Source organism: Colobus angolensis, unplaced genomic scaffold (genome assembly GCF_000951035.1).
Source record: "Colobus angolensis palliatus isolate OR3802 unplaced genomic scaffold, Cang.pa_1.0 Scaffold21, whole genome shotgun sequence".
NCBI lineage: Eukaryota > Metazoa > Chordata > Mammalia > Primates > Cercopithecidae > Colobus > Colobus angolensis.
The window spans coordinates 7102991-7130408 of record NW_012115266.1 but is presented as its reverse complement, the minus strand read 5'-3'; the positions used below and the strand labels follow the sequence as shown (position 1 = coordinate 7130408).

At 47.5% G+C, this 27418-nt stretch overlaps 2 protein-coding genes across 6 annotated transcripts in view; both read right to left on the bottom strand.

Moving 5' to 3' along the window:
* Window positions 1–2255, bottom strand: part of NXF1 (nuclear RNA export factor 1) — a 15608-nt gene extending 13353 nt beyond the window's left edge. Inside the window, exons 1-4 of one of the 2 annotated variants that reach the window (XM_011942662.1) lie at window positions 2088–2228; window positions 849–977; window positions 566–752; window positions 192–345 (exon numbers count right to left, since the gene is read on the bottom strand). In XM_011942662.1, coding sequence (XP_011798052.1) covers window positions 192–345; window positions 566–752; window positions 849–977; window positions 2088–2115 — 498 coding nt within the window. In that variant the 5' untranslated portion in view covers window positions 2116–2228. Of the gene's footprint in view, window positions 1–191; window positions 346–565; window positions 753–848; window positions 978–2087 lie in introns of both variants that reach the window. The other variant, XM_011942663.1, reaches the window with a different exon arrangement.
* A 1402-nt stretch (window positions 2256–3657) lies between these two features.
* Window positions 3658–27418, bottom strand: part of STX5 (syntaxin 5) — a 26468-nt gene continuing 2707 nt past the window's right edge. For 3 of the 4 annotated variants that reach the window (XM_011942664.1, XM_011942667.1, XM_011942665.1), the window contains 9 exons: window positions 24925–24995; window positions 24707–24762; window positions 24519–24589; window positions 22775–22891; window positions 22635–22691; window positions 22389–22470; window positions 21808–21914; window positions 21515–21636; window positions 3658–4385 (listed from right to left, as the gene is read on the bottom strand). In XM_011942664.1, coding sequence (XP_011798054.1) covers window positions 4226–4385; window positions 21515–21636; window positions 21808–21914; window positions 22389–22470; window positions 22635–22691; window positions 22775–22891; window positions 24519–24589; window positions 24707–24762; window positions 24925–24995 — 843 coding nt within the window. In that variant the 3' untranslated portion in view covers window positions 3658–4225. Of the gene's footprint in view, window positions 4424–21514; window positions 21637–21807; window positions 21915–22388; window positions 22471–22634; window positions 22692–22774; window positions 22892–24518; window positions 24590–24706; window positions 24763–24924; window positions 24996–27418 lie in introns of all 4 variants that reach the window. The other variant, XM_011942666.1, reaches the window with a different exon arrangement.

Sequence of the window (27418 nt, the reverse complement as noted above, 5' to 3'; positions counted from 1 at the left end):
ATGGTGTGAACCCAGGAGGCGGAGCTTGCAGTGAGCCGAGATCCGGCCACTGCACTCCAGCCTGGGCGACAGAGCGAGACTCCACCTCAAAAAAAAAAAAAGAGTAATTTTTGTGGAATAAAATTAAACATCTCCACTCTGAGCGTGGCCTCCTATCTCTACTGTACCATCTACTTTCTCAAAGTACTTACTGTAATCTTGAACCAGTTCTTTGAGGTCCCATCCTGGCTGGTGCCAGCCCCTCCTCTCTCTGGAGGAGCTCTGTCTCTCCGCACAGTAACATGAATGCGATCTCGATCATGCCAAGTATCACCCCGACGGTTAGGTCGGGTGGTATAGGGGTTGCTGTGGGTAAACAGAGAATAAAATGACCACAAATGCTAGGAAACTCTTCTCAAAGGCTTTCCTGCACTGTGTTGGTGGGACTAAACTAAGATTGTTCAATCACTAAGCTAGTCCTGGCATTTCTCACTATAAGAGGTAGGAAGGGAAATGACATGGACAGTAAAAGTGCCATATAATCTCATGAGCCACTAAATTCAAACCAGACCAACTGGTCACTTACTATCGTACTCGGGGACCATCCTGGGCATCACTCATTGCCACATCTCCATCATCTTCCTCCAGGCGGGAAGACCGAATACCAGAACCGCCTCTTCCAGACCTACGGTTTCCTTCACCATATTTCCACCGGAAGGGACCCCGGCCTTTTTTCTTTCTTTGAGGGAAATTAACGCGTTCATCATCGTGTTCTGGAGTTAGAAACAGGAACACAAATTAGAAGTAACTGGCCCGGCTTGGTGTGGCAATCATAGTTTCTACTCTGAACTACTGGAAGAGATACACACTAACTACACATGCCATCTCCACGCAAACTCCGCTGCCTGTCCACAGGAAAGAACCCTCTCTGTGGGAGGTCAGCATCAAGGAAAAGTTATTGGAAATCTGTGTAGGGCTTTTGAAAAATGAAGTAGAAACTGGAATTAGAAGCAGAAATGTATAAATGTGAGACCCAAAAGTGTCAGTGAGCACAAATCAGACCTCTGAAAGCCACCTGAAATCTGCCACTCTGTACTTTGTCTATACAGTACAGATGCCAGTTACAAATATGATCAGTTTAAGGATCCTCTAAAAATTCTCCTTGTTCTCAAATTGCCACTTTGAAGTTTTCTGAGGAGCTCTTCGATTCCTTGGCCAGAAATGCCCTTTAACTCGGGAGACAATTTCTAGACTCAGGCTCTAGTGGTAGTGCCTGGCTAGGGTGCTTAACCAGGGACCCTGGAATCCAGGAATATGATCTGATTCATGCTGTGTAGGACTAGCGTCTTAAAAAGGGTCCCTAACTCCCAAAAGAGATCTGCCTAATACCGAGCACTCTGTAAACAATGAATCTCAATAAATGACCCTAGGAAAAAAGAACACGGAAGGCGCAGCTAACATTCACTGAGAACTGTTCTCCAGTACCGGCCACTATGCTTCAGGCACTTGATAGGAATGATCTCATCCCCCCCTCCCACGACCTCCCCTTAAGAAATACTATTGTTTTTCCACTTTAAAGGGGTGGAAGAGGAGAGTTTTAAATTCACGGTTTCAACCTCCACCATGCACTCCTAACTACTACAAAGAACTAACACCCAGTGTAGTGTTCAGACTGGAATATCCAGTTGATGTGTGAGTCTCGAATATTAAGCCAAAGCCCAGGCCCGAGGGTTCAAGACAGACTGGACGCAGTAAAAAATAGGGCACCAGGGCAGCCCACGAGTAGGGCACTAACTCACATTAAAGGAAGAGTCAGGCCGCCAAACCGAAATGACAGGCATCAACCACCCACAAAGTTCAAAGGAATCCCGTCCCCCTACCCCCAAGCCACCCGCTCCGAGCCGCAGGTCCCCCACCACCAGGATTCCAGGAGGAATCCAGGAGTCAACAACTCGGTAATCCACCTCGAGTGCCCCCGACCCCCCGCGCGCCGCTCCCCGCGGACGCCGGGCCCCTGGCGGCCTCACGCCCCAGGGGCTGAGGCCTAGGCCGGCGCCGCCCACCCGCGCCCCAGATAGCCGGTTCCCGACCCGAGGACCAGCACTGACCGCTGTACGACTTCCCCTCGTCCGCCATGCCACAGCGAAGAGCAAGGGCGGGCTCAAGCGCTGGCCGCTACGCCGGCAAACGACCGATCACTTAAGCGCTCAGGACCGAAGCGTTCCTACGCCGGGCGCCACCGCATTTATATAGCAAAGCACGTCGCGCGCAGCTGACGTCCCAGGCTGGGGGCGGTGCCGCCGCCCGGAGACAGCGTGACCCCCTGCGCGTGCGCAAACTTAAGGCCGTCGTGAGAGGGGCGGGACCTGACACTCCGCGCCCCGCCCAAGGCCTGAGCTTGCGGAACCCCTGCTGGTAGCCAGCAGGTCCCCGCATCTTTTCCTCTGTCCGCTGACGCTGCCCTGGCAGCTTCAGAGTTAGTGCTAGAGCAGTGCTGCCGCTGCAGCCCAGAACTCAGCGGGGAACGGGGCCGTACCAAGGGCTTCCGAGGAATGGAGACCGCGCCTCCAGGTGGGAGTGATGGCTCAGACCCCTACCGGCATCTAGCCAGTGTTTCAGCTCGGCTCCTTGTCTGTGCCTCGCTTTCTTCGCCTATAAGATGGATTAACAAATCACGAAGTTGAGAATTAGAATGTGAGCTCGAACGTTGACTAATTAATGGCTTTTTTTTCCTCGAGGGCTTGACTCGGCAGGTACTATGGCTGGCACATAGTAAAAATTCAACATGTATTTGTGAAATAAATGAATTTCTATTCTATGAATTTCCCCCACCCCGCCCTGAGTTGCTGAGTCAAATGAGACGACATCTGTCAGGGGTTTGCCGAGCATTGTCGTCACAGACCTTCCATCAGTGGCGTCCCCTGTTAGAAACCCATCGTATCAACAGGGCAGACAGTGCAGCTCACCAGCAGTGGCAACTTGCTGGAGATGCCGAGGAGGAGATTTTAAAATATCAGGGCCTTGGGCTCTCCTAGACCCCCAAAAGCACCACCACCAGCCCCTGATTGATCGTTGTCTCTATAGCTTCAGCTTCCTTTGGAATGTATGGGACAGGGGCACTCGAGTGTCCTCAGAATGTGGTTGCGAGTCTTGGTCAGGAGGAACAAAGCACATTAATCTCTCTGGACGGTGGGTATTTTGGGCAGGTGTCTCCTCCATTCTCTGTGACTGGCTTTGATTTGGTGAAGTGCTTGGAGGGAATCAAAAGCCTCAACTGGAGTTGGGAACAAATTCTTCACCTTCCACTCCTGGCAGCAGGCAGAGCTTTTGCCTTGCTTAGCTCAAGGAAGAATTACGGCCAAATAGTTGGGAGGATACAGATGAAATAGGTCCAAACACTGCTTGAGATGGTCCTGGAAGCTGCCACCAATCAGGGACCCCCTCTGGGATCCTGCTTCCATGTGAAAGGAAGTTTCCACGCTAATCAAGTGTTGCAACACTTGGTTCTCCCCTGCCTAGAGGCAGCTGTGTTTCACAGCCCAAACTAGCCTGCCTCAGCAGTGATACCTGGCAGAGCCATTAGCCCAACCCTTTCAGTTCTGGTACTGGGCAGTGGGCTCACTCCACTCGCTGCCTAGGCCCTTCGACGCTCCCACCCAGAAATGATGACATGGCTAGTGAGGCTGACGGTCTTGCTGTAATTGGGAGAAAACGGGCTGCAGCACATTTGGCAGATTGAGAGTCACCAGCAGCCAATGTCAGGGGTTGTGCAGGCAGCTGAAGGGCTCGGGGCTCCCTGCCTCACATGGTGAAAGAGGAAGAAAGAGGTCAATTGGGAAAATTGGTCCCTGGGGCTGCTTCCTCTCTTCACTCACAGGAAGGTGGGGAAGGGCATCATCTCCCTTTGCTGTTTCCTTTGGGAGAGGCTAGCGAGGGTTTATAAAGGTCTCCTAGTGGAGACAACCTACCCCACTGGCCCCCAGCTGGCCTCTGCTCCCTTCCAGTCACTCCACAGCAGAGTCCAAATCTAGAACCCTGTGTGTTTCATAGGCCTGAGGGTGGTGGGGGGAGGACAGGGTGGCCAGAGGCAAGGGGTGGGGGATCAGGGGCAGTGGCCATTCTTTGCAGTTCCAGGGAAACAGGGCCTTTCTCCCAAGCACCCTGCACAGGCTCAGTGGCAGCACTGGCCACTTGCCTTCCCAGGAGGGTCCCAAACCCCAACGGAGTGCCTCAGAGTGGAGAGGGTTCAAGCAAGGAAGACCACAAAGATGATGAAGAAGACAATGAGGATGAGGAAGATTTTGACCATGAGCCACCGGTTGGAGGTGACTGACTGGAAGTACTTGAGGATCTCTGAATGGGCGGCCTCAACGTCCAGCTGGGCTCCTAGCACGTTCTCGTCGATCCTGGGGACAAGGCCGGGAGAAGAGGAAACAAAAGGACACTGGATTAAAAAGAATGCTGCTGAAGTCTATTTATTGACATGGAAAGATGGTCACAATATGATCCCATTCTTATATATATATTTGTGTATAGAAAAGGTTTTGGAAGGACACTATAAACAAGTTATTTCTGGCTTGAAAACCAACTCTGCCATTTATTAGCTTAAGACTCTTTAGTCTAACTTCAAGCTTCATTTTCCTCACCGGCAAAATGAGGATAACCCAAGCCCTGCCTTCTCTCAGGCTGCTGTCAGTCTTCAATTAGTTAGTATAAAGTCCCTAACCCACAAGAGCCCCAAAAATGTTAGTTATAATTTTTGCTCATCGGTATTTAGATTTTTATCTGGTGAGTATGTATTATATTTATTGTAAGGGGAAAAATGTTTACAGACCATTACGGTCAAGAAATCATGGTTCTGAGTGAAAAAGGAAAACGTAATGACATGGACAGGAAGTCAGGGGATAAGAAAAGCTCTATGGCCAGCCATGGTGGCTCACGCCTGTAATCCTAGCACTTTGGGAGGCTGAGGTGGGCAGATGGCTTGAGCTCACAAGTTTGAGACCAGCCTAGGCAACATGGGAAAACCCCATCTCTGCAAAAAATACAAAAATTAACTGGGTGTGGTGGTGTGACCCTATAGTCCTAGCTACTTGGGAGGCTGAGGTGGGAGGACAGCTTGAACCCAGGAGGTTGAGGAGCTCGAGGATGCAATGAGATTGTGCCACCGCACTCCAGCCTGGGTGACATAGCAAGACTTTATCTCAAAAAAAAAAAACAAAAAAAACACACACCCCCAAAAAAAAGGTATATGGGCCCTAGTTTTGGCCGGGCTGTAATCCCAGCACTTTGTAGGCCCAGGCAAGAGTATCACTTGAGCCTAGGAGTTGGAGACCTGCTTGAACAACATGGTAAGACTCTGTCTCTATTAAAAAAAAAAAAAAAAAAAATAAGTATATCGGAGGATGTGTGTGAGTAGATTACAAGCAAATATGACAAGATGTTATGGGCCTTGCGGATGCACGGATTTTGGTTTCCTCTGGGGCTCCTAGAGCCAATGCCCCGCAATACCAAGGGATGAGTGTTATTGGTCTGACAGCACCTTGAACAAGTGATTCAATTGACATCAGCAATAAAGGGATAACCTCATCAAGTGCCTACTAATGTAATCATCATGGCAAAAGTATTTACCCTAATTTCATCAATGTTTAATTTGTCATGAAAAATAAAACAAAAGGCACACTACAAAGACACATCGAATACAAAATGTGAATCTTCCTGGGTCTTAAATTAAAAGAAAAAGAGATAAAAACTTCTGTTTTAAGTATCAGATGGGGGCTGGGCGTGGTGGCTAACGCCTGTAATCCCAGAACTTTGGGAGGCCGAGACGGGCGGATCATGAGGTCAGGAGATCGAGACCATTCAGGCTAACACGGTGAAACCCCGTCTCTACTAAAAATACAAAAAATTAGCCAGGCCTGGTGGCGGGCACCTGTAGTCCCAGCTACTTGGGAGGCTGAGGCAGGAGAATCCCTGGAACCCAGGAGGCGGAGCTTGCAGTGAGCTGAGATTGCGCCACTGCACTCCAGCCTGGGCGACGGAGTGAGACTGCATCTCAATAATAACAATAATAATAATAATAATAATAAATAAATAAAATAAGTATCAGATGGGGAAACTTGAACATGGGCTGATTACTTGATCATGTTGGAGAATTGTTAATTTTCTTAGCTTGAAAATGACATTATGGGCTGGGCGGGGTGGGTCATGCCTGCAATCCCAGCACTTTGGGAGGCCGAGGCGGGTGGATTATGAGGTCAGGAGATTGAGACCATCCTGGCTAACACGGTGAAACCCCATGTCTACTAAAAATACAAAAAATTAGAATTAGCCAGGCATGGTGGCGGGTGCCTGTAGTCCCAGCTACTCAGGAGGCTGAGGCAGGAGAATGGCGTGAACCTGGGAGGTGGAGCTTGCAGTGAGCGGAGATCGTGGCACTGCACTCCAGCCTGAGCAACAGAGCAAGACTCCATCTCAAAAAAAAAAAAAAAAAAAAAAGAAAGAAAGAAAATGACATTACGGCTGTTCAGGAGAATGCCTTATTCTTAGCATGCTGAATGAAGTATTTCGGGATAAAACAGCATGAACTTTGCACCTACTTTCAAATAATTCGGCAAAAGAGAGGGGAAAGGCTGAGCATGGTGGCTCATGTCAATAATCCCAGCACTTTGGGAGGCTGAGGTGGGCGGATCACAAGGTCAGCGGTTTGAGACCAGCCTGACAAACATGGTGAAAACCTGTCTCTACCAAAAATACAAAAATTAGCTGGATGTGATGGCAGGCACCTGTAACCCCAGCTACTCAGAAGGCTGAGGCAGAAGAACCACTTGAACCCGGGAGGCAGAGGTTGCAGTGAGCCAAGATCTCGCACCGCTGCACTCCAGTCTGGGTGACAGAGCGAGATTCTGTCTCAAAAAAAAAAAAAAAGAAAAAAGAAAGAAAGAGAGGAAAAAAAGTGATAAAATGTTAACAACTGGTGGCCAGACCAGATGGCCTATGCCTGTAATCCCAGCACTTGGGAAGCCAAGGTGGCTGGATTGCTTGAGTTTAGGAGTTTGAGACCAGCCTGGGGAAAATAGGAGACTCCGTCTCTACAAAGAAAAAATTTTAAAAATTAGCTGGACACGGTGGCATGTACCTGTTATTCCAGCTACTGGGGAGGCTGAGGTGGGGGGATCACTTGTGCCCAGGAGTTTGAGGCTGCAATGAGCCATTATTGCGCCACCGCACTACAGCCCGAGTGTCACCTTGTCTCAAAAGAAAAGAAAAAAACAAAGATGAAAACAAAGTTAGTGACTACAGGTGAAGGGAATATGAGTGTTTATTGTGCTATCCTCCCAACTTTTCTGTAGTGTGAATATTTTATGAGGTGAAAAGGGAAATGAGCAACATTCGATCAGTGGTTTTCACACCTTAGGAAAAATAAGAATCACCTGTTGAATTCTCAAATATAAAAATTCTCAAGTGTCACAACCAGAAATTCTAGGTTGGGGCCCAAGAATCTGCATCCCAAAGAACTTCAGACTTCATCAGTGGTTTATAGAGCAAGTGCTCAAACCCAGATCCACTGGCATGCAGGGAAGACGCATATGAATGTCTATACCTATTTTAAAGACTGCATCCTTTCATAAATTTATTTTGTATATGGTTGCCCATAAATTCTACTTCCTTATTTCCCTTTTATGCTCCAACATACTGTAAAATTGCTACTGAGCCATTCTGCTGAAAATACTGGCACTGATCCAATTAATTCAAGCCTCCCCCACCCCCACCCCCACCCCAGACTCCAACACATCCTTACCTCTAACTTTCTCAGGAGCAATGATAAATAACCACTCCTTAAAATTCCTCTACCCCAAGTTCTAAGGACACATTTCTCTCTCTGCTTTCTTCTCTCATCTTCCTCAAACTTCCTCCTCAGTCTGGCCAGATTCTTCCCTTCTCTACATACCCCAACTCCATGGGGGATCTGTCCTGACCTTTTTCTCACTGTCTCTGGGTTGTCTATGCCCAGGGTTTCACCAAGAGGCCACTGTCCTAAGTCCTTTTTTTTTTTTTTTGAGAGGGAGTCTCGCTCTGCCGCCCAGGCTGGAGTGCGGTGGCCGGATCTCAGCTCACTGCAAGCTCTGCCTCCCGGGTTTATGCCATTCTCCTGCCTCAGCCTCCCGAGTAGCTGGGACTACAGGCGCCCGCCACCTCGCCCGGCTATTTTTTGTATTTTTTTTAGTAGAGACGGGGTTTCACCGTGTTCGCCAGGATGGTCTCGATCTCCTGACCTCGTGATCTGCCCGTCTCGGCCTCCCAAAGTGCTGGGATTACAGGCTTGAGCCACCGTGCCCGGCCTGTCCTAAGTCCTTACCTCTAGCACTGCCTTCTCTTCGAAACATCAGAACATGAAATGCCTACTAAACTGTCATTTAGCTGTCCCATGAAGTCTGAGGCACTCAGCACATCCAGAACAAACCTAATTCTCACCCAGCATCAATCTGCTCACTTCTTCTTATGTTCTCTCCCTGACACCGAATTTCTTGCTGTAACACACAGGTCATTTGTGACCTGGCCTTGCCTCTCACCACTCCCCCAGCCATGCTGAGTAATTCTGCACTCCTGAATCTACCAAGTTCTTTCTCATTTCTGTGCTGTTTTTCCCTCACATGGAACAGCTTCTCCTTTCCCCTTTTTGGGCTGGCATTCCCCTCAAGTCTTAGCTTGGTATCACTTCTGGGAAGGCCCCTTGGCCCCACCTAGGAGCAGTACCTACTCTGAGTTCTCTCGTCCCCCTTTTTTTTTTTTTTTTTTTTAATAGATATGGGGTCTCTGTGTTGCACAGGCTGTCTTGAACTCCGGGTCTCAAGTAATCCTGCCTTGGCCTCCCAAAGTGCTGGGATTACAGGGATGAGCCACCGCACCCAGCCTCATCCCCTTCTCTTCTTGCCCTATCATACTGGGCTGTTACTGTCAACTTATGTCTCTCCTACTAGTGAGCTCCAGGAGGATCAGAATGGTCTTTCACCCTCTTATCCTCAGACCCAACAGGATAAGCTCACAGCAGCAATAAATGTTTGCTAAACCAATGAGCAAATGCATGCTAACAATGAAAACTACTTATGACACTGTTTCAAGGAAGACTAGAATGTAAAGTTGCCTATATGCTATTTTATTTTAGATGTATATTGATTGAGGAAAGAACTCAAATATCTTTTATAACCCTGTTTCACTGAATCTATTATATATTTTTTTGAGTCGGAGTCTCTGTCACCCAGGCTGGAGTGCACTGGCGTGATCTGGGCTCACTGCAAGCTTCGCATCCTGGGTTCACGCCATTCTCCTGCCTCAGCCTCCTGAGTAGCTGGGACTACAGGTGCCCGCCACCACACCCGGCTAATTTTTTTGTATTGTTATAGTAGAGATGCGGTTTCACTGCATTAGCCAGGATGGTCTCGATCTCCTGCCTTCATGATTCACCTGTCTCAGCCTCCCAAAGAGCTGGGATTATAGAAGTGAGCCACTGTGCCCAGTCTTAATATTCTAATATTCAAAACACAACATAGCTCAAGGAGCTATGGTGTTTATGGCCTGACTCTGCAAGGGGTTTCCTAGGTCTCAGCTGAAATAGATAAAAATCAGTCAGGCCAGGCATGGTGGCTCACGCCTGTAATCCCAGCACTTTGGGAGACTGAGGTGGGCGGATAATGAGGTCTAGGAGTTCGAGACCAGCCTGGCCAATATGGTGAGATGAGCCAATATGGCTCCTTCTCTACTAAAAATTCAAAAATTAGCGGGCCATGGTGGCTTGCGCCTGTAGTCCCAGCTACTTGGGAGGCTGAAGCAGAAGAATCACTTGAACCCAGGAAGTGGAGGTTGCCACTGCACTCCAGCCTGGGTGACAGAGCCAGACTCCATCTCAAAAAAAAAAAAAAGAAGGGCTGGGTGCGGTGGTTCACGCCTATAATCCCAGGACTTTGGGAGGCAGAGGTGGGCGGATCACAAGGTCAGGAGATCGAGACCACGGTGAAACCTCATCTCTACTAAAAATACAAACAATTAGCTGGGCGTGGTGGTGGGCATCTGTAGTCCCAGCTACTCAGGAGGCTGAGGCAGAAGAATGGCACGAACCTGAGAGGTGGAGCTTGCAGTGGGTGGAGATCGCGCCACTGCACTCCAGCCTAGACGACAGAGTGAGACTCCGTCTCAAAAAAAAAAAAAAAAAGAAAAAAAAGAAAAAATCAGTCAATTATTAGCCAGGCATGGTGGCACATGCCTGTAATCCCAGCTACTCAGGAGGCTGAGGCAGGAGAATCACTCGAACCTGGGAAGCAGAGGTTGCAGTCAGCCAAGATCGTGCCACTGCACTCCGGCCTGGGTGACAGAGACTGTCTCAAACAAACAACAACAAATATCAGTCAATTCTCCTGACTCTAGGATCAAGACAGCTGTACTCACAGTACCTTATAAATGGCCGGTGCTCAACATACAGTAGTTGAATAAACAAACTTTTTTAAAATCAGTGGTTCCCAAACCTGGATGCTCATCAGAACTTCTACAGAATTTGTAAAAATGAAGCTCCCTGAAAGCCCACTCCATTCACATCTCTCGAATCAGAATCTCCAAGTGTTTTCTTTTACCTTGGCCAATCAAATGTGTGAGGCTGCTTAGTGGACTGACGTTCAGAAAGTGGCTTTATACAAATGTAGGTGTTCACTCAGTTTCACATGATCAACAACGTAGAGTAAAAGCACTCTGCTAGATAATGTGGGGAAGAAAGATCAATCAGGGTTGGACCTTGACTAAAGGGATAAGAGCAAGTGAGCAGGAGTGGATTCCTAAAACCTCCTACACCTCCTCTCCCCTATCCTCTCCTCTACTGGCCTTTCTTCTTAACGAGCTGAGAAGACTGAAGTGGTCTGAAGATAAATGCCGCTCCACTCCCTGCATTGCTACAATAGCCTGTCTTCCCATCTATCACCACCTCCTCTTAGAGCCAAGCCTTGATTTCTGTGCTGGAGCCACTTCTCAGCTTCCTAAGGACATCATTTCAAGAATTCTCCCATCTTTCTCCTACCTCATCATTTTAAAATTTATCTGTTGCATCATTCCCATTGGCATGCAAACATATCTTTATTTCTCTCAGCCTTTTAAACCCTCTAGACTCCTACCAGACATATTTGGAACAACTTGAGCACTGACAATAATCATTGCCCTAATAATAATACATTAAAATCTATAATTAAAGCCTATAGTGATGCTCAGAAAAGAGGAAGAATTTAATTAATTGAGATGGAGTTTCGCTCTTGTTGCTCAGGATGAAGTGCAATGGCATGATCTTGGCTCACTGCAACCTCCACCTCCTGGGTTCAAGCGACTTTCGTGCCTCAGCCTCCTGAGTAGCTAGGATTACAGGCATGTGCCACCACGCCCTAATTTTGTAGTTTTAGTAGAGATGGGTTTCACTACGTTGATCAGCGTGGTCTCGAACTCCTGATCTCACGTGATCCACCCACCTCTGCCTCCCAAAGTGCTGGGATTACAGGTGTGAGCCACCACACCCGGACTCTTTTTTCTTTTTGTTTTTTGAGACGGAGTTTCACTCTGTTGCCCAGACTGGAGTGCAACGGTGTGATCTCGGCTCACCCCAACTTCCACCTCCCGGGTTCAAGCGATTCTCCTGCCTCAGCCTGCCAAACAGCTGGGATTACAGGTATGTGTCACCACATCCGGCTAATTTTTTTTTTTTTTTTGAGACGGAGTTTCGCTCTTGTTGCCCAGGCTAGAGTGCAATGGCGTGTTCTTGGCTCACTGAAACTGCTGCCTCCCGGGTTCAAGTGATTCTCCTGACTCAGCCTCCCGAGTAGCTGAGATTACAGGCATGCACCACCATGCTCAGCAAATTTTGTATTTTTAGTAGAAATGGGGTTTCTCCATGTTGGTCAGGCTGGTCTCCAGCTCCTGACCTCAGGTAATCCGCCCGCCTCGGCCTCCCAAAGTGCTGGGATTACAGGTGTGAGCCACCATGCTTGGCTTTCTGATTTGATTTTTAAAAACCTAATAAACAGTTTGGGGACAACTGGGAAAATGTAAACACTCACTGGATTTCACATAGTATTAGGAAATAGTTAATTTTAACAGATATGATAACTGGGTGTCTTTTTTTTTTTTTTTTTGAGACAGAGTCTCGCTCCGTCGCCAGGCTGGAGTGCAGTGGTACAATCTCGGCTCACTGAAACCCACACGTCCCAGGTTCAAGCGAGTCTCCCACCTCAGCCTCCCAAGTAGCTGGGACTACAGACACGCACCACCACACCCAGCTAATTTTTCTGTTTTCAGTAGAGACGGGGTTTCACCATGTTGGCCAGGATGGTCTCAATCTCTTGACCCCGTGAACCACCTCGGCCTCCCAAAGTACTGGGATTACAGGCATGAACCACTGCACCCAGCCAACTGGGTGTGGTTTTTATTTTATTTTTATTTTTTGGGACAGAGTCTCGCTGTCGTAACACTCACTGGATAATACATAATTATTAGGAAATTGTTAATTTTCACAGATATTATAACTGGGTTATTTTTTATTTTTTGAGACAGAGTATCACTCTGTGGTGAGTGACACTCACTGGATAATACAGAATATTAGGAAATCGGTAATTTTCACAGATAGGATAACTGGGTGTGTTTTTTTTATTTTCTGAGACACAGTCTCGCTCTGTCACCCAGGCTGGAGTGCGGTGGCACAATCTCAGCTCACTGCAACCTCTGCCTCCCAGGTTCAAGCACTTCTCCTGCCTCAGACTCCCAAGTAGCTGGGATCACAGACGTGCACACTATGCCCATCTAATTTTTATATTTTTAGTAGAGACGGGGTTTCTCCATGTTGGCCAGGCTGGGCTCAAACTCCTGACCTCAGGTGATCTGCCCGCTTCAGTCTCCCAAAGTGCTAGGATTACAGGTGTGAGCCACCGTGCCCAGTCTGGTTTTAATTTTTTAATTTAATTTTTTAATTTTATTCTAGTCTCAGGGGTACATGTGCAGGTTGGTTCTATAAATAAATTGCATGTCTTGGGGCTTGGTATACATATTATCTCATCACCCAGGTAATAAAAAATACGGAATGCTTCAAAAATTTGTGCCATCCATGTGCAGAGGCCATGCTAACCTGTGTATCATTCAAATTTTAATATACGTCCTGCTGAAGTGAGTACTGGATGTGGTTTTTAAAGAGAATTTGTGTATTCTTAGGAGACGCATGTTAAAATATTTAAGGATTATGTGTCATGTTATCGGCCACCTTGTGAAATGGTTCCAAAAAATAAAAGATAAAGCCAGTCTGGCCAACTGTGAACTGCTGAATGTAGGGTGTAGGTTGTAGATGTATTAGTGTTTACTATGGTTCTTTCAACTTACTGGTAAATTTAAAATTTTTCTTTTAAAAAATTTTTTAGAGACAGGGTCTCACTTTATTGCCCAGGCTGTAGTACAATGGCACCATCACAGCTTATTGTAACCTCCTTCTCCTAGGCTCAAGTGATCTCCACTCAGCCTCCTAAATAGCTAGGACTACAGGCATGTCACCATGCCAGGCTAATTTTCCATTTTCTTGGAGAGATAGGGTCTTGCTATGTTGCCTAGGCTGGTCCCGAACTTCTGGCCTTAAGCGATCTTCCCGCCTTGAACTCCCAGAGCGCTAGGATTACAGGTGTAAGCTACTTTGCCTAACCCCCAAATTTTCATATTAAAAAAACAAAAAAAGAAAACTTCTGATTAACTTCCTCCTATTAGCTATTACTCCATTTCCTTTCTCCATTTTGAAGCAAAACTCTTAGAGCTGTCCATTCTCCATCCTGGCTAACATGGTGAAACATCTCCTTTACTAAAAAAAAAAAGAATTAGCTGGGTGTGGTGGTGCGTGCCTGTACTCAGGAGGCTGAGGAAAGAGAATTGCTTGAACCCAGGAGGTGAAGGTTGCAGTGAGCCAAGATCGTGCCACTGCACTCCAGCCTGGCAACAGAGCAAGACTCTGTCTCAAAAAAAAAAAAAAGAGCTGTCTATTCATCTATTCCTCCTCTTTCTAATTGCTCTCTCATTCTTTTTTTTTTTTTTTGAGACGGAGTCTTACTCTGTCACTCGTGTTGGAGTGCAATGGTGTGATCTTGGCTCACTGCAACCTCAGTCTCTGGTGGTGGCACATGCCACCACGCCCAACTAATCTTTTGTATTTTTAGTGGAGATGGAGTTTCACCATGTTACCCAGGCTGGTCTCGAACTCCTGGCCTCAAGTGATCTGCCTGCCTCAGCCCCACAAAGTGCTAGGATTACAGGCAAGAGCCACCATGGCTGGCCTCATTCTCTCTTAAACGCCATTGCATTCAAGCTTTTCCTCTCATCCCTCTATTGAATCTGACTCAAAGTCACCAATAATATCTACATTGCTGAATCCAATGACTATTTCTCACTCTTCGAGGTTCTGCTTCCAGTAATGCCTGGGTAGCTCCTATTAGACTGACCCATAAATTACATAAACCACAGAAGAAATATAAAAAACAACGATCTTACTTCAGCCAAGTTAACTGCCTGCGGAAACAAAAAAGTTAATATTCTTTATAGAAACATAATCCAGAATCTTTATATCAATTATAACATGCATGATAAAATCCTCAATTAGTAGATAAACAATGAAACAGGAAACTGTGACCCATACCGAAAAGAAAAGACAATGAAAGGAACCATCCCTAGGATGATCCAGATGATGAGAATTAAATTTTAAGGCAGCTATTATAACTGAGGGAAAATATGATTGTACTGACTAAGAAAGTAGTAAGTCACAGCAGAGAAACATAATCTCTAAAAAAGAACCAAGTGTAAATTTGAAACTGAAAATTATCTAAAAAAATTCACCAAATGGGCTTAACAGCAGATTGACCTGAAAAAATATATATATAATAAATATAAATAAATTTATTATATGAGACATGTATCTGGAAACATATATATGTATATATTTCCAGATGGAAAGGACAGAAAGAGGCAGAAAAATGTTTAATAGCCAAATACTTTCTAAATTTAGTTAAAGACAAATATACACATAAAAAAAACTCAGACGCTGGGCGTGGTGGCTCATGCCTATAATCCCAGCACTTTGGGTGCCCAAGGCGGGTAGATCACCTGAGGTTAGTAGTTCGAGACCAGGCTGCCCAACATGGCGAAACCCCAACTCTACTAAAAATATAAAAAATTAGCCAGGCATGGTGGCTGGCGCCTGTAATCCCAGCTACTCAGGAGGCTGAGGCAGAAGAATCGCTTAAATTCAGGAGGTGGAGGTTGCAGTAAGCCAAGACTGTATCACTGTACTCCAGCCTGGGTGACAACAGCGAAACTCCATCTCAAAAAAAAAAAAAAAAAAAAAGACATGATCAGGCCGGGTGCTGTGGCTCATGCCTGTGATACCAGCACTTTGGGAGGCAGAGGCGGGAGGATCACTTGAGGTCAGGAGTTCAAGACCAGCCTGGCCAACATAGTGAAACCCTGTCTCTACTAAAAATACAGAAAAAATTACCTGGGTGTGGTGGTGGGTGCCTGTAATCCCAGCTATTCAGTAAGCTGAGGAACAAGAATCGCTTGAACCCAGGAGGTGGAGGTTGCAATGAGCCAAGATCGCACCACTGCACTCCAGCCTGGGCAACAAGACTAAAAACTCTGTCTCGGGAAAAAAAAAAAAGAATAAATCTGTATGAGCCAGGCACATTGGGAGGTCAAGGTGGGAAGATTTCTTGAGCCCATGAGTTTGAGACCTCCCTGGGCAACATGTGAAACCCTCGTCTCTACCAAAAAAAAAAATTCAGCCTGGTGTGGTGGTGTATGCCTGTAGCCCCAGCTACTAGGGAGGCTGAGGTGGGAGGTCAAGGCTGCAGTGAGCCATGATCGTGCCACTGCACTCCAGCCTGGGCAACAACAGAGTGAGACTCTGTCTCAGAAAAAAATGAATAAAAAGTTAAAAAAAAACAACAACAACTGTATATTCAGAATTCTATATCCAGAGAAAACATCCTTCAATAATGAAGGTGAGGCCAGGCGCGGTGGCTCACGCTTGTAATCCCAGCACTTTGGGAGGCCGAGGCAAGCAGATCACGAGGTCAGGAGATTGAGACCATCCTGGCTAACATAGTGAAACCCCCGTCTCTACTAAAAATATAAAAAATAAGCCGGCATGGTGGCAGATGCCTGTAGTCCCAGCTACTTGGGAGGCTGAGGCAGAATGGTGTGAACCCGGGAGGCGGAGCTTGCAGTGAGACAAGATCGCGCCACTGCACTCCAGCCTGGGCAACAGAGTGAGTGAGACTCTGTCTCAAAAAAAAAAAAAATGAAGGTGAAAAAAGTTTAGTTTCGATTTAGTTAGTGAAAAAGATTTGTTTTCTTTTCAGATGAAAGAAAACTGAAAGAAATTGTTGTCAGCAGATCTCCACCACAAAAAAAATACCAAAGGAAGTGCTCCTTCAGGATAAAGGGAAGCGATACCAGTGGGAAACTTAGATCTATTCAAGGAGGAATGAAGAACAGTGAGGACGGTAAATATGTGAGTACTATTACCATGTCTTCCTCTTAATTTCTTTAAAATACATTTAACTTTTTAATATCTTTTTTTTGTTTTTGAGAGAGGGTGTTGCGGTTACCCAGGCTGGAGTGCAGTGGCGCAATCTCGGCTCACTGCAACCTCCGCCCCCGGGGCTCAGATCCTCCTGCCTCAGACTTCACAGTAGCTGGGACCAAGAAGTGCGCCACCACGCCCAGCTTGTGTTTTTGTTTTTTGAGAGTTTTGCTCTTGTTGTCCAGGCTGGAATGCAATGGCACGATCTCAGCTCGCTGCAACCTCCGCCTCTAGGGTTAAAGTGATTCTACCACCTCAGGCTCCAGAGTAGCTGGGATTACAGGCATGTGTCACCGTGCCCAGCTATTCTTTTGTTTTGTATTTTTAATGAGATGGGGTTTCACCATTTTGGTCAAGCAGGTCTCAAATTCCTGAACCTCAAATGATCCACCTGCCTCAGCCTCCCAAAATGTTAGGAATACAGGCATGAGCCACCACTCCCAGGCCAGTAAGTGGAGATGTTGAACAGGAATATGGATATATGGAGTTTAGGAGGCAGGTCTGGGACGGAGATTAAATATGGGCAGAATTGGCCGACACCTGTAATCCCAGCACTTTGGGAGGCCGAGGCAGGCGGATCACAAGGTCACGAGATCGAGACCATCCTGGCTAACATGGTGAAACCCCGTCTCTACTAAAAATACAAAAAAAAATTAGCCGGGCATGGTGGCGGGCACCTGTAGTCCCAGCTACCTGGGAGGCTAAGGCAGGAGAATGGCGTGAACCCGGGAGGCGGAGCTTGCAGTGAGCCGAGATCGCGCCACTGCACTCCAGCCTGGGTGACACAGTGAGACTGTCTCAAAAAAAAAAAAGGGGGCAGAATCTGGCCAGGCATGGTGGCTCACACATGTAATCCCAGCACTTTTGGAGGCCAAGGTGGGGAGATCACTTGAGGCCACACGTAATTTTTAATAAGGCTGGATTTAGGGCTGCCATTTTACCTTTTTTTTGAGACCAAGTCTCGCTCTGTTGCCCAGGCTGGAGGGCAGTAGCGTGATCTCAGTTCACTGCTCCGCCTCTTGGGCTCACGTCATTCTCCTGCCTCAGCCTCCCAAGTAGCTGGGACTACAGGCGCCTGCCACCATGCCTGGCTAATTTTTTGTCTATTTTTAGTAGAGACGAGGTTTCACCGTGTTAGCCAGGATGGTCTCGATCTCCTGACCTTGTGATCTGCCCACCTCGGCCTCCCAAAGTGATGAGATTACAGGTGTTAAGCCACCACGCCCGGCACTATTTTCTATTTTTCTCTTTTATTTTTTGTTTCTCTGTTTATCCTCTCTTGTCCTTCTTTTGAATTAACTGAAATTCTGGTTAAAATTCTATTTCCATTTCAATTTGGTTGTTGCTCTTCTTGCTATATGTCATTGTTGAGTTTCTCTTTTATTTCAGTGGTTGCTCTAAGGATGACAATATACCTTATTAACTTTTCACAGCCTACTTAAACTGTCAAAATCGGCCAGGCACGGTGCCTCACACCTGTAATCCTAGCACTTTGGGAGGCTAAGGCAGGCAGATCATGAGGTCAAGAGATCGAGACTGTCCTGGCCAACACGGTGAAACCCTGTCTCTACTAAAAATACAAAATTTAGCTGGGCGTGGTGGCAGGCGCTTATAATCCCAGCTACTCGGGAGGCTCAGGGAGAATTACTTGAACCTGGGAGGCGGAGGCTGCAGTGACCTGAGATTGAGCCATTGCACTCCAGCCTGGCGACAGAGTGAAACTCCATTTCAAAAAAAAAAAGAAAAAAAGAAAAACCTGTCAAAATCTTGAAACCCTCTTGCTTCATCCTTTATTCTATAGTTAAATTTGTTGCATCTACGTACCTTATAAATCCCAGAGTATATGCTATTATAATTTTTGTTTTAAAGTTAAATGTGGCCAGGCGCAGTGGCTCACATCTGCAATCCCAGCACCTTGGGAGGCCGAAGTGGGTGGATTGCCTGAGGTCAGGAGGTCAAGACCAGCCTGATCAACATGGTGAAACCCCATCTCTGCTAAAAATACAAAAATTAGCTGAGCGTGGTGTGGGTGCATGTAATCCCAGTTACTCGGGAGGCTGAGGCAGGAAAACTGCTTGAACCTGGAGGTTTTAGTGAGGCGAGAGGTGCCACTGCACTCCAGCCTGGACAACAAGAGAGAAACTCCACCTCAAAAATAAATAAATAAATAAAAATAAAGTTAACGCCGGGCATGGTGGCTCATGCCTGTAATCCCAGCACTTTGGGAGGCTGAGGTGGGTGGATCATGAGGTCAAGAGATTAAGACCATCCTGGCCAACATGGTGAAACTCTGTCTCTACTAAAAATACAAAAATTAGCTGGGTGTAGTCTCACACACCTGCAGTCCCAGCTACTCAGAAGGCTGAGGCAGGAGAATCACTTGAACCCAGGAGGCAGAGGCTGCAGTGAACCGAGACTGTAACACTGCACTCCAGCCTGGCAACAGAGTGAGACTCTATCTCAAAAATAAAAATAAAAGGCCGGGCGCGGTGGCTCAAGCCTGTAATCCCAGCACTTTGGGAGGCTGAGGCGGGCGGATCACGAGGTCAGGAGATCGAGACCATCCTGGCTAACACGGTGAAACCCCGTCTCTACTAAAAAATACAAAAAACTAGCCGGGCGAGGTGGCCGGCGCCTGTAGTGCCAGCTACTCGGGAGGCTGAGGCAGGAGAATGGCGTGAACCCGGCAGGCGGAGCTTGCAGTGAGGTGAGATCCGGCCACAGTACTCCAGCCCGGGCGACAGAGCGAGACTCCGCCTCAAAAAAAAAAAAAAATAAATAAATAAATAAATAAATAAAATAAATAAAGTTAAATGTATGTATTTGGCCAGTTGTGATGGCTCACACCTGTAATCCCAGCAGTTTGGGAGGCCAAGGAGGACAGGTCATTTGAGGCCAGGAGTTCAAGACCAGCCTGGTCAACATGGCAAAACTCCACCCCTACTAAAAATACAAAATGTAGCCGGGCATGGCGGTGCACACCTGTTGTCGCAGGTACTAGGGAGACTGAGGCATGAGAATCACTTGAACCTAGGAGGCGGAGGTTGCAGTGAGCCAAGATGGCGCCAGTGCATTCCGGCCTGGGCGACAGAGCAAGGCTCTGTCTGAAACAAAAACAGAAACCAAAACAAACCCCTGCAATGGCTCCCTACGTCACTTGGAATAAACGCTAAGGCCCTCCAACGGCCCCAAGAGGTCTCAACAGTTCCCCTCTGACCACACCTTGTACAACTCTCTTCCTCACTGATCCCAGCTGCAGTAGTCTCTGCTGTCCGTTAACTCATCAGATATGTTGTCACCTGGAGGTCTTTGCCAGAGTCTATGTACCTAACTTCCTCACCTTCTCCCAAGTGTGATGCCAACTTCTTAATAAGGCCTACCTGCCTCCAAACCTGGCACTCCTGATTAGTTTATCCTGTGTTGACTCTTTTTTTTTTTTTCCATTTATGACTTGTTTTTAAACATACTATTTATTTATTATGACTTTTTCACATGTATCTCCCTATGGCTACACGTTCCACAGGGCAAGGATTTTGCCTCTTTTGTCCACTGCTGTATTTCCCGTAACTGACTGACTGAATGCTAAGCACCACAGAGGTGGAGCAGATAAAACCTCTTGTAGTAGCAGGAGGTACCAGAGGAACAGAGAGGCCAGCCCATTGTTGGGCCTCTGCCTACATCCCTCCAGTACACCCTGTACTTCTCTATCCCTGTTCATTACTTTCTAGCCACGCAGGCCTTCTTGATTCTTGCATATAGTTAGACTGTCCCATTACAAGGCTTTGCTCTAGCTGTCCACTCAGCCTAGCTCACTCACTCTCTCTTCTTTGCCTGGCTGGATCCCTCTTGTCATTCAAGTCTCTACTTAAATGTGATGTCTTCAGAGCAGCATTCCCTACCACACAATCTGATATACCTACTTAGTCACTTTCTTATTTTTTCTTGAGGTGGAGTCTCGCTCTGTCACTCAGGCTGGAGCACAGTGGTTCCACCATGGCTCACTGCAGCCTCGACCTCCCATGCTTAAGTCATCCTCCCACCTCAGCCTCCCGAGTAGCTGGAACCATAGGCCTACGCAACCACGTCTAGCTAATCTTTTTATTTTTGTAGAGATGGGGTTTCACCATGTTGCCCAGGCTGGTCTCGAACTCCTTAGTTCAGGTGACTGTGTGGGCCTCTCAAAGTGCTGGAATTACAGGTACCCATCCATTACTTTCTTAACACATCATCCTACTTTAACCCTGTATACAGTCTTCACTACTACCTGAAATTTTGTTGGTCAATTTTTATTTTTATTTTTTGACACAGAATCTGGCTCTGTTGCCCAGGCTGGAGTGCAGTGGCATGATCTTGGCTCACTGCAACCTCTGCCTCCCAGGCTCAAGCCATCCCCCAACCTCAGTCTCTCGAGTAGCTGGGACTACAGGCCCATGCCACCATGCCCAACTAGTTTTTGTATTTTTTTGTAGAGACAGGGTCTCACTTTGTTGCCCAAGCTGGTCTTGAATTCCTGAACTCAAGCGATCTGCCTTGCTCGGCCTCCCAAATGCTGCCTATGGGATTACAGGTATGAGCCACCGTGCCAGCCTCGTCAATTCTTTTCCACAGCTGTCCTGATCTGCCCTATCAAATTTCATACACTTACACATGCTACAAAGTAGCTCCAGAGAGACTTTACTGTCCTATTTGCCACTGTATCTCCCGCACCTGCAACAGTGCCTCACATGAACAGGTGCTCAATAAATACTTGTTGGGTGGATGGAAGCAGGTGAACTGGGTCCCATGGGTGGGCAGAATTCACTCTGTCTTCCAAAGGGCATCAAGCAGTCCCTGGGGACTTTAAGATGCCAATCCACGGGGAAGAGAAAGCTCCTCTGTTTGGGGTGAGAGAGTATGTCTCACCTCTGAATGGTTTCCTCCTGTTCCTTAACCATGTGTGCCAACTGCTGAAAGATGGAGCCCAGCTCAACAATTGTTGACTCAATGTTCTGCATGGTGTCTGCCCGACTCTGGATGTAGGAATCCTTCAGGAGAGGGAGAGAGCACATGAGCACCATCAGCTTCTTCAGGGTCAGACCTGCATCTTTACAGCCCTCCCAGCTTGCCATTCTGCCCATGGCACACTCCAAACACTCTCTTGGGAACCACAGAGGATAATGGAGAAGCTGATTCTCCCTAGTTCAGAGCCTGGGTACCTGCTCGTCAATGAGCTGCAGCTGCTGGCTGCTCCGAGAGTCCATCATGTCAATGGCGACATCCTTGGAGGCATGAGACTCTGCCCCCAAAACCACAGCACCACCCCCTGGGGGAGAAAACAGGACGTGGCACATCTTCACAGTTAAAAGCAGGTTCAAAGCCCACATACTCTGGATTTGAATCCCAGCTCTGGCACTTACTAGCCTTGTGACCCTGGACAGGTCATTTAACCTCTCTGAGCCTCAGTTTCCTCACCTGTAAAATGGGGGATAATAATAGTTGCTTTCTCAAAGGATGGTTGTGAAAATTAAATGAGAGAATGTGAATAAAGGTAAGTGTACGAAAAAAATTAGAAATTATCATTCTTCTGAATATAACTGAATTCACCCCAACAGTGAGAATGTGGGAGCCTAAATGTGGATCATGAATCTCAACCATCTGGTTCGGCCTCTGAGAGATAGAGCCTAGAAATTTCCTTGACCCTCCACTCTCCTACCCAACCAGTGCCTTCAGAGGATGCCATCACAACCAGAGTAAGTAACCTTACCTCCCGGGGCTTCCCGTTTTACCTCTGACTTACCCAGGTGGTTAGGGGCAAGGGGCAGGGCTGACACAGGTGCCCGGGAGAACTGCTCTCTCCGGCTCCTCTGCTGCTTCAGGTTCTGGGGTTGGGGAAAAATGCAAAGGACCTGAAGCCACTAGAAAGCAGGCATGTTAAAGAGACTCCCACCACTGGACCCATGACCCTGTAGAACCTGTACCTTCCCCATTTCCTCTTGGATCTTTACCCCCATATTCCTATCCCTCCTAGGCAAATTGTTCTCACCTCTGTCCTCACTTCTAAAACCGATTTGAAGTCATTGGACATAGAAGCCAGTTTCGACTAGAAGAAAAGGAGAGACAGTCAACCAAAGAAGACTCCACATTCTTCCCCTTTGCCTCCTTCCCTTCCTCCCCAGCTCCCACCTGCAAGGAGACCACAATGGTGTTGGAGTGGGTCTGCAGGTGCCGGCCACTCTGGCTGCCCTTGGCCCTCACGAAATCCTGGAGCTGAGCAATTTGTTTGTTGAGGCTATTGATGTCCTGGTAAAAGAGTCCAGGGAAAAACAAAGTATTAGCCAAGGAGTCCTCAGTCAGCATCTCTCCCAATGGCCATCTCTGGTAGGAAGGGCAAGGTGGAAGTTACTAGCTGGAGTGAGAGTATCCCAGACAGTCAGACCAGATGGGCCTGCTAGGATTTTCCAAGGTCTAGTGTTTGCTCTGGCTCAGTTCCTGCAGAGAAGAGCTAGAAAGAAGCAAAGGAGGCCTTCATCCATTTGTAAATAACTTGTTTACTCCTCCAGCCTACTGCCCTGCTCCATTCTGTGAGGCCATGCTCTTGGCCACAGAACCCTTTCAAAGGCCAAAATCTTGGGTCTAGAGCATGACCAACAAAGCCCCTGGACAGTACTCAGGAAAAGGGAAGAGTCAAAGGCACTGTAGCTTCAAGAGGCATCAACAGAATTATATTTATACACACAATTCCTCAGTGGCTCACATCTGTAAACCCAGCACTTTGAGAGGCCAAGGCAGACAGACCGTGAGGTCAAGAGATTGAGACTATCCTAGCCAACATGGGGAAATCCCATCTCTACTAAAAATACAAAAAATTAGCTGGGTGTGGTGGCGCATACCTATAGTCCCATAGTCCCAGCTACTTGGGAGGCTGAGGCAAAAGAATCGCTTGAACCTGGGAGGCGGAGGTAGCAGTAAGCCTAGATCGCACCACTGCACTCCAGCCTGGCAACAGAGTAAGACACCATCTTTAAAAAAAAAAAGAAAATAAAAGTTATTATTGGCCTGGCGCTGGGGCTCATGCCTGTAATCCCAGCCCTTTGGGAGGCTGAAGTGGGCAGACCACCTGAGGTCAGGAGTTTGAGACCAGCCTGACCAACATGGAGAAACCCCATCTCTACTAAAAATACAAAATTAGCTGGGCATGGTGGCATGTGCCCAGCTATTCGGGAGGCTGAGGCAGGGGAATCACTTGAACCCGGCAGACAGAGGTTGTGGTGAGCTGAGATCACACCACTGTGCTCCAGCCTGGGCAACAAGAGTGAAACTCTGTCTCAAAAAATAATAAATAAATAAATAAATAAAAGTTGTTATTACAGTTGAGTGCAGTGGCTCACACCTGTAATCCCAGCACTCTGGGAGGCCGAAGTGGGTGGATCACTTGAGGTCAGGAGTTTGAGACCAGTCTGGCCAACATGGTGAAACCCCTTCTCTACTAAAGATAAAACAATTAGACAGGCATTGGTGGCGGGTGCCTGTAGTCCCAGCTACTGGGGAGGCTGAGGCAGGAGAATCGCCTGAACCTGGGAGGTGAGGGTTACAGTGAGCCAAGATCACACCGCTGTACTCCCACCTGGGCAAAAGAGCAAAACTCTGTCTCAAAAAAAAAAAAAAAAAAAAAAAAAATCCAGGTATGAGGGCACGTCCCTATAGTCTCAACCACTCAGGAGGCTCAGGCTGGAGGATAGCTTGAGCCCAGGAGTTAAGGGCTGCAGTGAGCTAGGATCATACCACAACACTCCAGTCTGGTCAACACAGTGAGACCCCCTCTCTAAAAACGGAAACTTGCTCTGGGTCCCCATGGCAATGGAAAATGACAGGAAGACAGAAGTGATCTGATTGGAATGCTGGGCTCTCCTGATGGCTAGTAGCTCACCTGTTTGATGATATATGTTAGTTCTTCAATTTCCACTGCTTTGTCATCAAAGAGGGACTTGCGCTTTGCCACTACAGAGACAGACAAGAAGCCACAATGGGTGAGGTCAACGACGAAACTCAGGGAATACAGCCCTCAGCCCTCTTTGATTTACTGCCCCACTTCTGAAAGACCCCAAGAACACTCACAGATTGTCAGCTTCTCCAGCTTGGCAAATGTGTTGCTAAGGTCTTTCCCAATGCGCCTGCAAATGACCACTAGTGAGACTGGGGGAAAGGGCAGGAGGCCTTTTCCCACATAAGCTCCAGCACAACCAATCCCAGACTTCACAGCCAAGGCCACTGATCACAAGTCTGCTTTTCTTCAGACATTGTATCACCCCACCAGAAAGCTTCTCTCAACTCACTTGGCCATGAGGGTGAATTCACTGCGTTGTCGGACAGCACGCAAAGCTGGCTTATTTGTCTGGATTCCATTCTGAAAAGCAATGGCAGGAGGTGACAACTTTAGTTCTCCCTTCCCCAGTTCCAGCTTTCACTCTTCCTGAGAAGTCCACTAAACTATCTCTAGTATTGGTGGCATCCATCAGGTGGTCCAGACTTATGAGTGGAAGTCATTTAGAGTCCAGACTTGAAGACAAGTAGATCTGAGTTCAAATCTTGACTCACCACTTAATAGCTGGGGGATCTGGGGCAAGTTACTTAAAACATTCTGAAGGCCGGGCGCGGTGGCTCAAGCCTGTAATCCCAGCACTTTGGGAGGCCGAGACGGGCGGATCACGAGGTCAGGAGATCGAGACCATCCTGGCTAACACGGTGAAACCCCGTCTCTACTAAAAATACAAAAAACTAGCCGGGCGAGGTGGCGGGCGCCTGTAGTCCCAGCTACTCTGGAGGCTAAGGCAGGAGAATGGTGTAAATCCGGGAGGCGGAGCTTGCAGTGAGCTGAGATCCGGCCACTGCACTCCAGCCTGGGCGACAGAGCCAGACTCCGTCTCAAAAAAAAAAAAAAAAAAAAAATTCTGAATCTCTACTTCCTCTTCTATAAGATGAAGACAATCCACACATCTCCCATTGTTGTTGCTAAGGTTAAATAACAAAAAGGCTGAAAGGTACTTCAGTGAACTATCTGGTACATAGTAAGCACTAAATAAATGGTAGCTAGTATTGCCATTCTATTCCTCAAATCAGGAAATCAGTAAGGATGACTGCAAAGTTCTTGGAGATCATATAGAAGAGCAGCTTTACCGTGAGCTGAAAAACACTTTTTTATAACTACTATTTTTGAGACAGGGTCTCACTCTGTCTCCCAGGTTGGAGTATAATAGCATGATCATAACTCATAACTTGCTGTGGCCTCGACATTCTGGGCTCGAGCGATCCTTCCACTTCAGCCTCCCAAGCAGCTGGGACTACAGGGCACACCACCACACCTAGCTAATTTTTAACTTTTTGTAGAGATAGGGTCTTGCTATATTGCCCAGTCTGGTCTTGAATTCCTGGGCTTGCACAATCCTCCCACCTCAGCCTCCCAAGTACTGGGATTACAGGTGTGAGCCAGCATGCCCAGCCATCAGTAAAAATATTTAAAAATACAGTTACTCAGCTAGGCGTGGTGGCTCACGCCTGTAATCCCAGCACTTTGGGAGGCTGAGGCAGGCAGATCATGAGGTCAAGAGATCGAGATCAACCTGGCTAACATGGTGAAACTCCGTCTCTACTAAAAATACAAAAAATTAGCCAGGTACGGTGGCATGCACCTGTAGTGCCAGCTACTCAGGAGGCAAAGGCAGGAGAATCGCTTGAACCTGGAGGCTGCAGTGAGCCAAGATCCCACCCACCACTGCACTCCAGCCTGGGTGACAGAGCGAGACTCTGTTTCAAAATAAATAAATAAATACAGTTACTGGCTGGGTGCAGTAGCTCATGCCTGTAATCCCAGCATTTTGGGAGGCCAAGGCAAGCAGATCACAAGGTCAAGAGACGGAGACCATCCTGGTGAACATGGTGAAACCCCGTCTCTACTAAAAATACAAAAACTAGCTGGGTGTGGTGGCACGCGCCTGTAGTCCCAGCTAATCGGGAGGCTGAGGCAGGAGAATCGCTTGAACCCGGAGGCGGAGGCCGAAGTGAATCCAGATCATGTCACTGCACTCCAGCCTGGCAACAAAGCGAGACTCCGTCTCAAAAACAAACAAACAAACAAAAAAATACTTACTCAGGTGCTTGTAACCCCAGCACTTTGGGAGGCTGAGGCGGGCAGACCACCTGAGGTCGAGAGTTTGAGACCAGCCTAACCAACATGGAGAAACCCCGTCTCTACTAAAAATACAAAATTAGCCAGGCGTGGTGGCACATGTCTGTAATCCCAGCTACTTGGGAGGCTGAGGCAGGAGAAACACTTGAACCCAGGAGGCGGAGGTTGCAGTGAGCTGAGATCACGCCATTGCACTTCAGCCTGGGCGACAAGAGCGAAACTCCCATCTCAAAAATAATTAATTAATTAAATAAATAAATAATTAGAAAGCACTCCCAAATTTTTTTTTAAGAGGAGCTGAGTGCAGTGGCTGACACCTGTAATCCCAGCACTTTGAGAAGATGAAGAAGGTTGATCACTTGAGCACAGAAGTTCGAGACCAGCCTGGGCAACATGGTAAAACCCCGTCTCTACCAACAAAACAGAAATTAGGCAGACATGGTAGTACATGCCTATAATCCCAGCTACTGAGAAGCCTGAGGCAGGAGGGCTGCTTGAGCCCAGGAGGGCAGATGTTGTAGTGAGCTGAGATAGAACCACTGCACTCCAGCCTTGGTGACAGAGTGAGACCCTGTTTCCAAAAAAGGAGAGAGAGGCTAGGTGCAGTGGCTCATGCCTGTAATCCCAGCCCTTTGGGAGGCTGA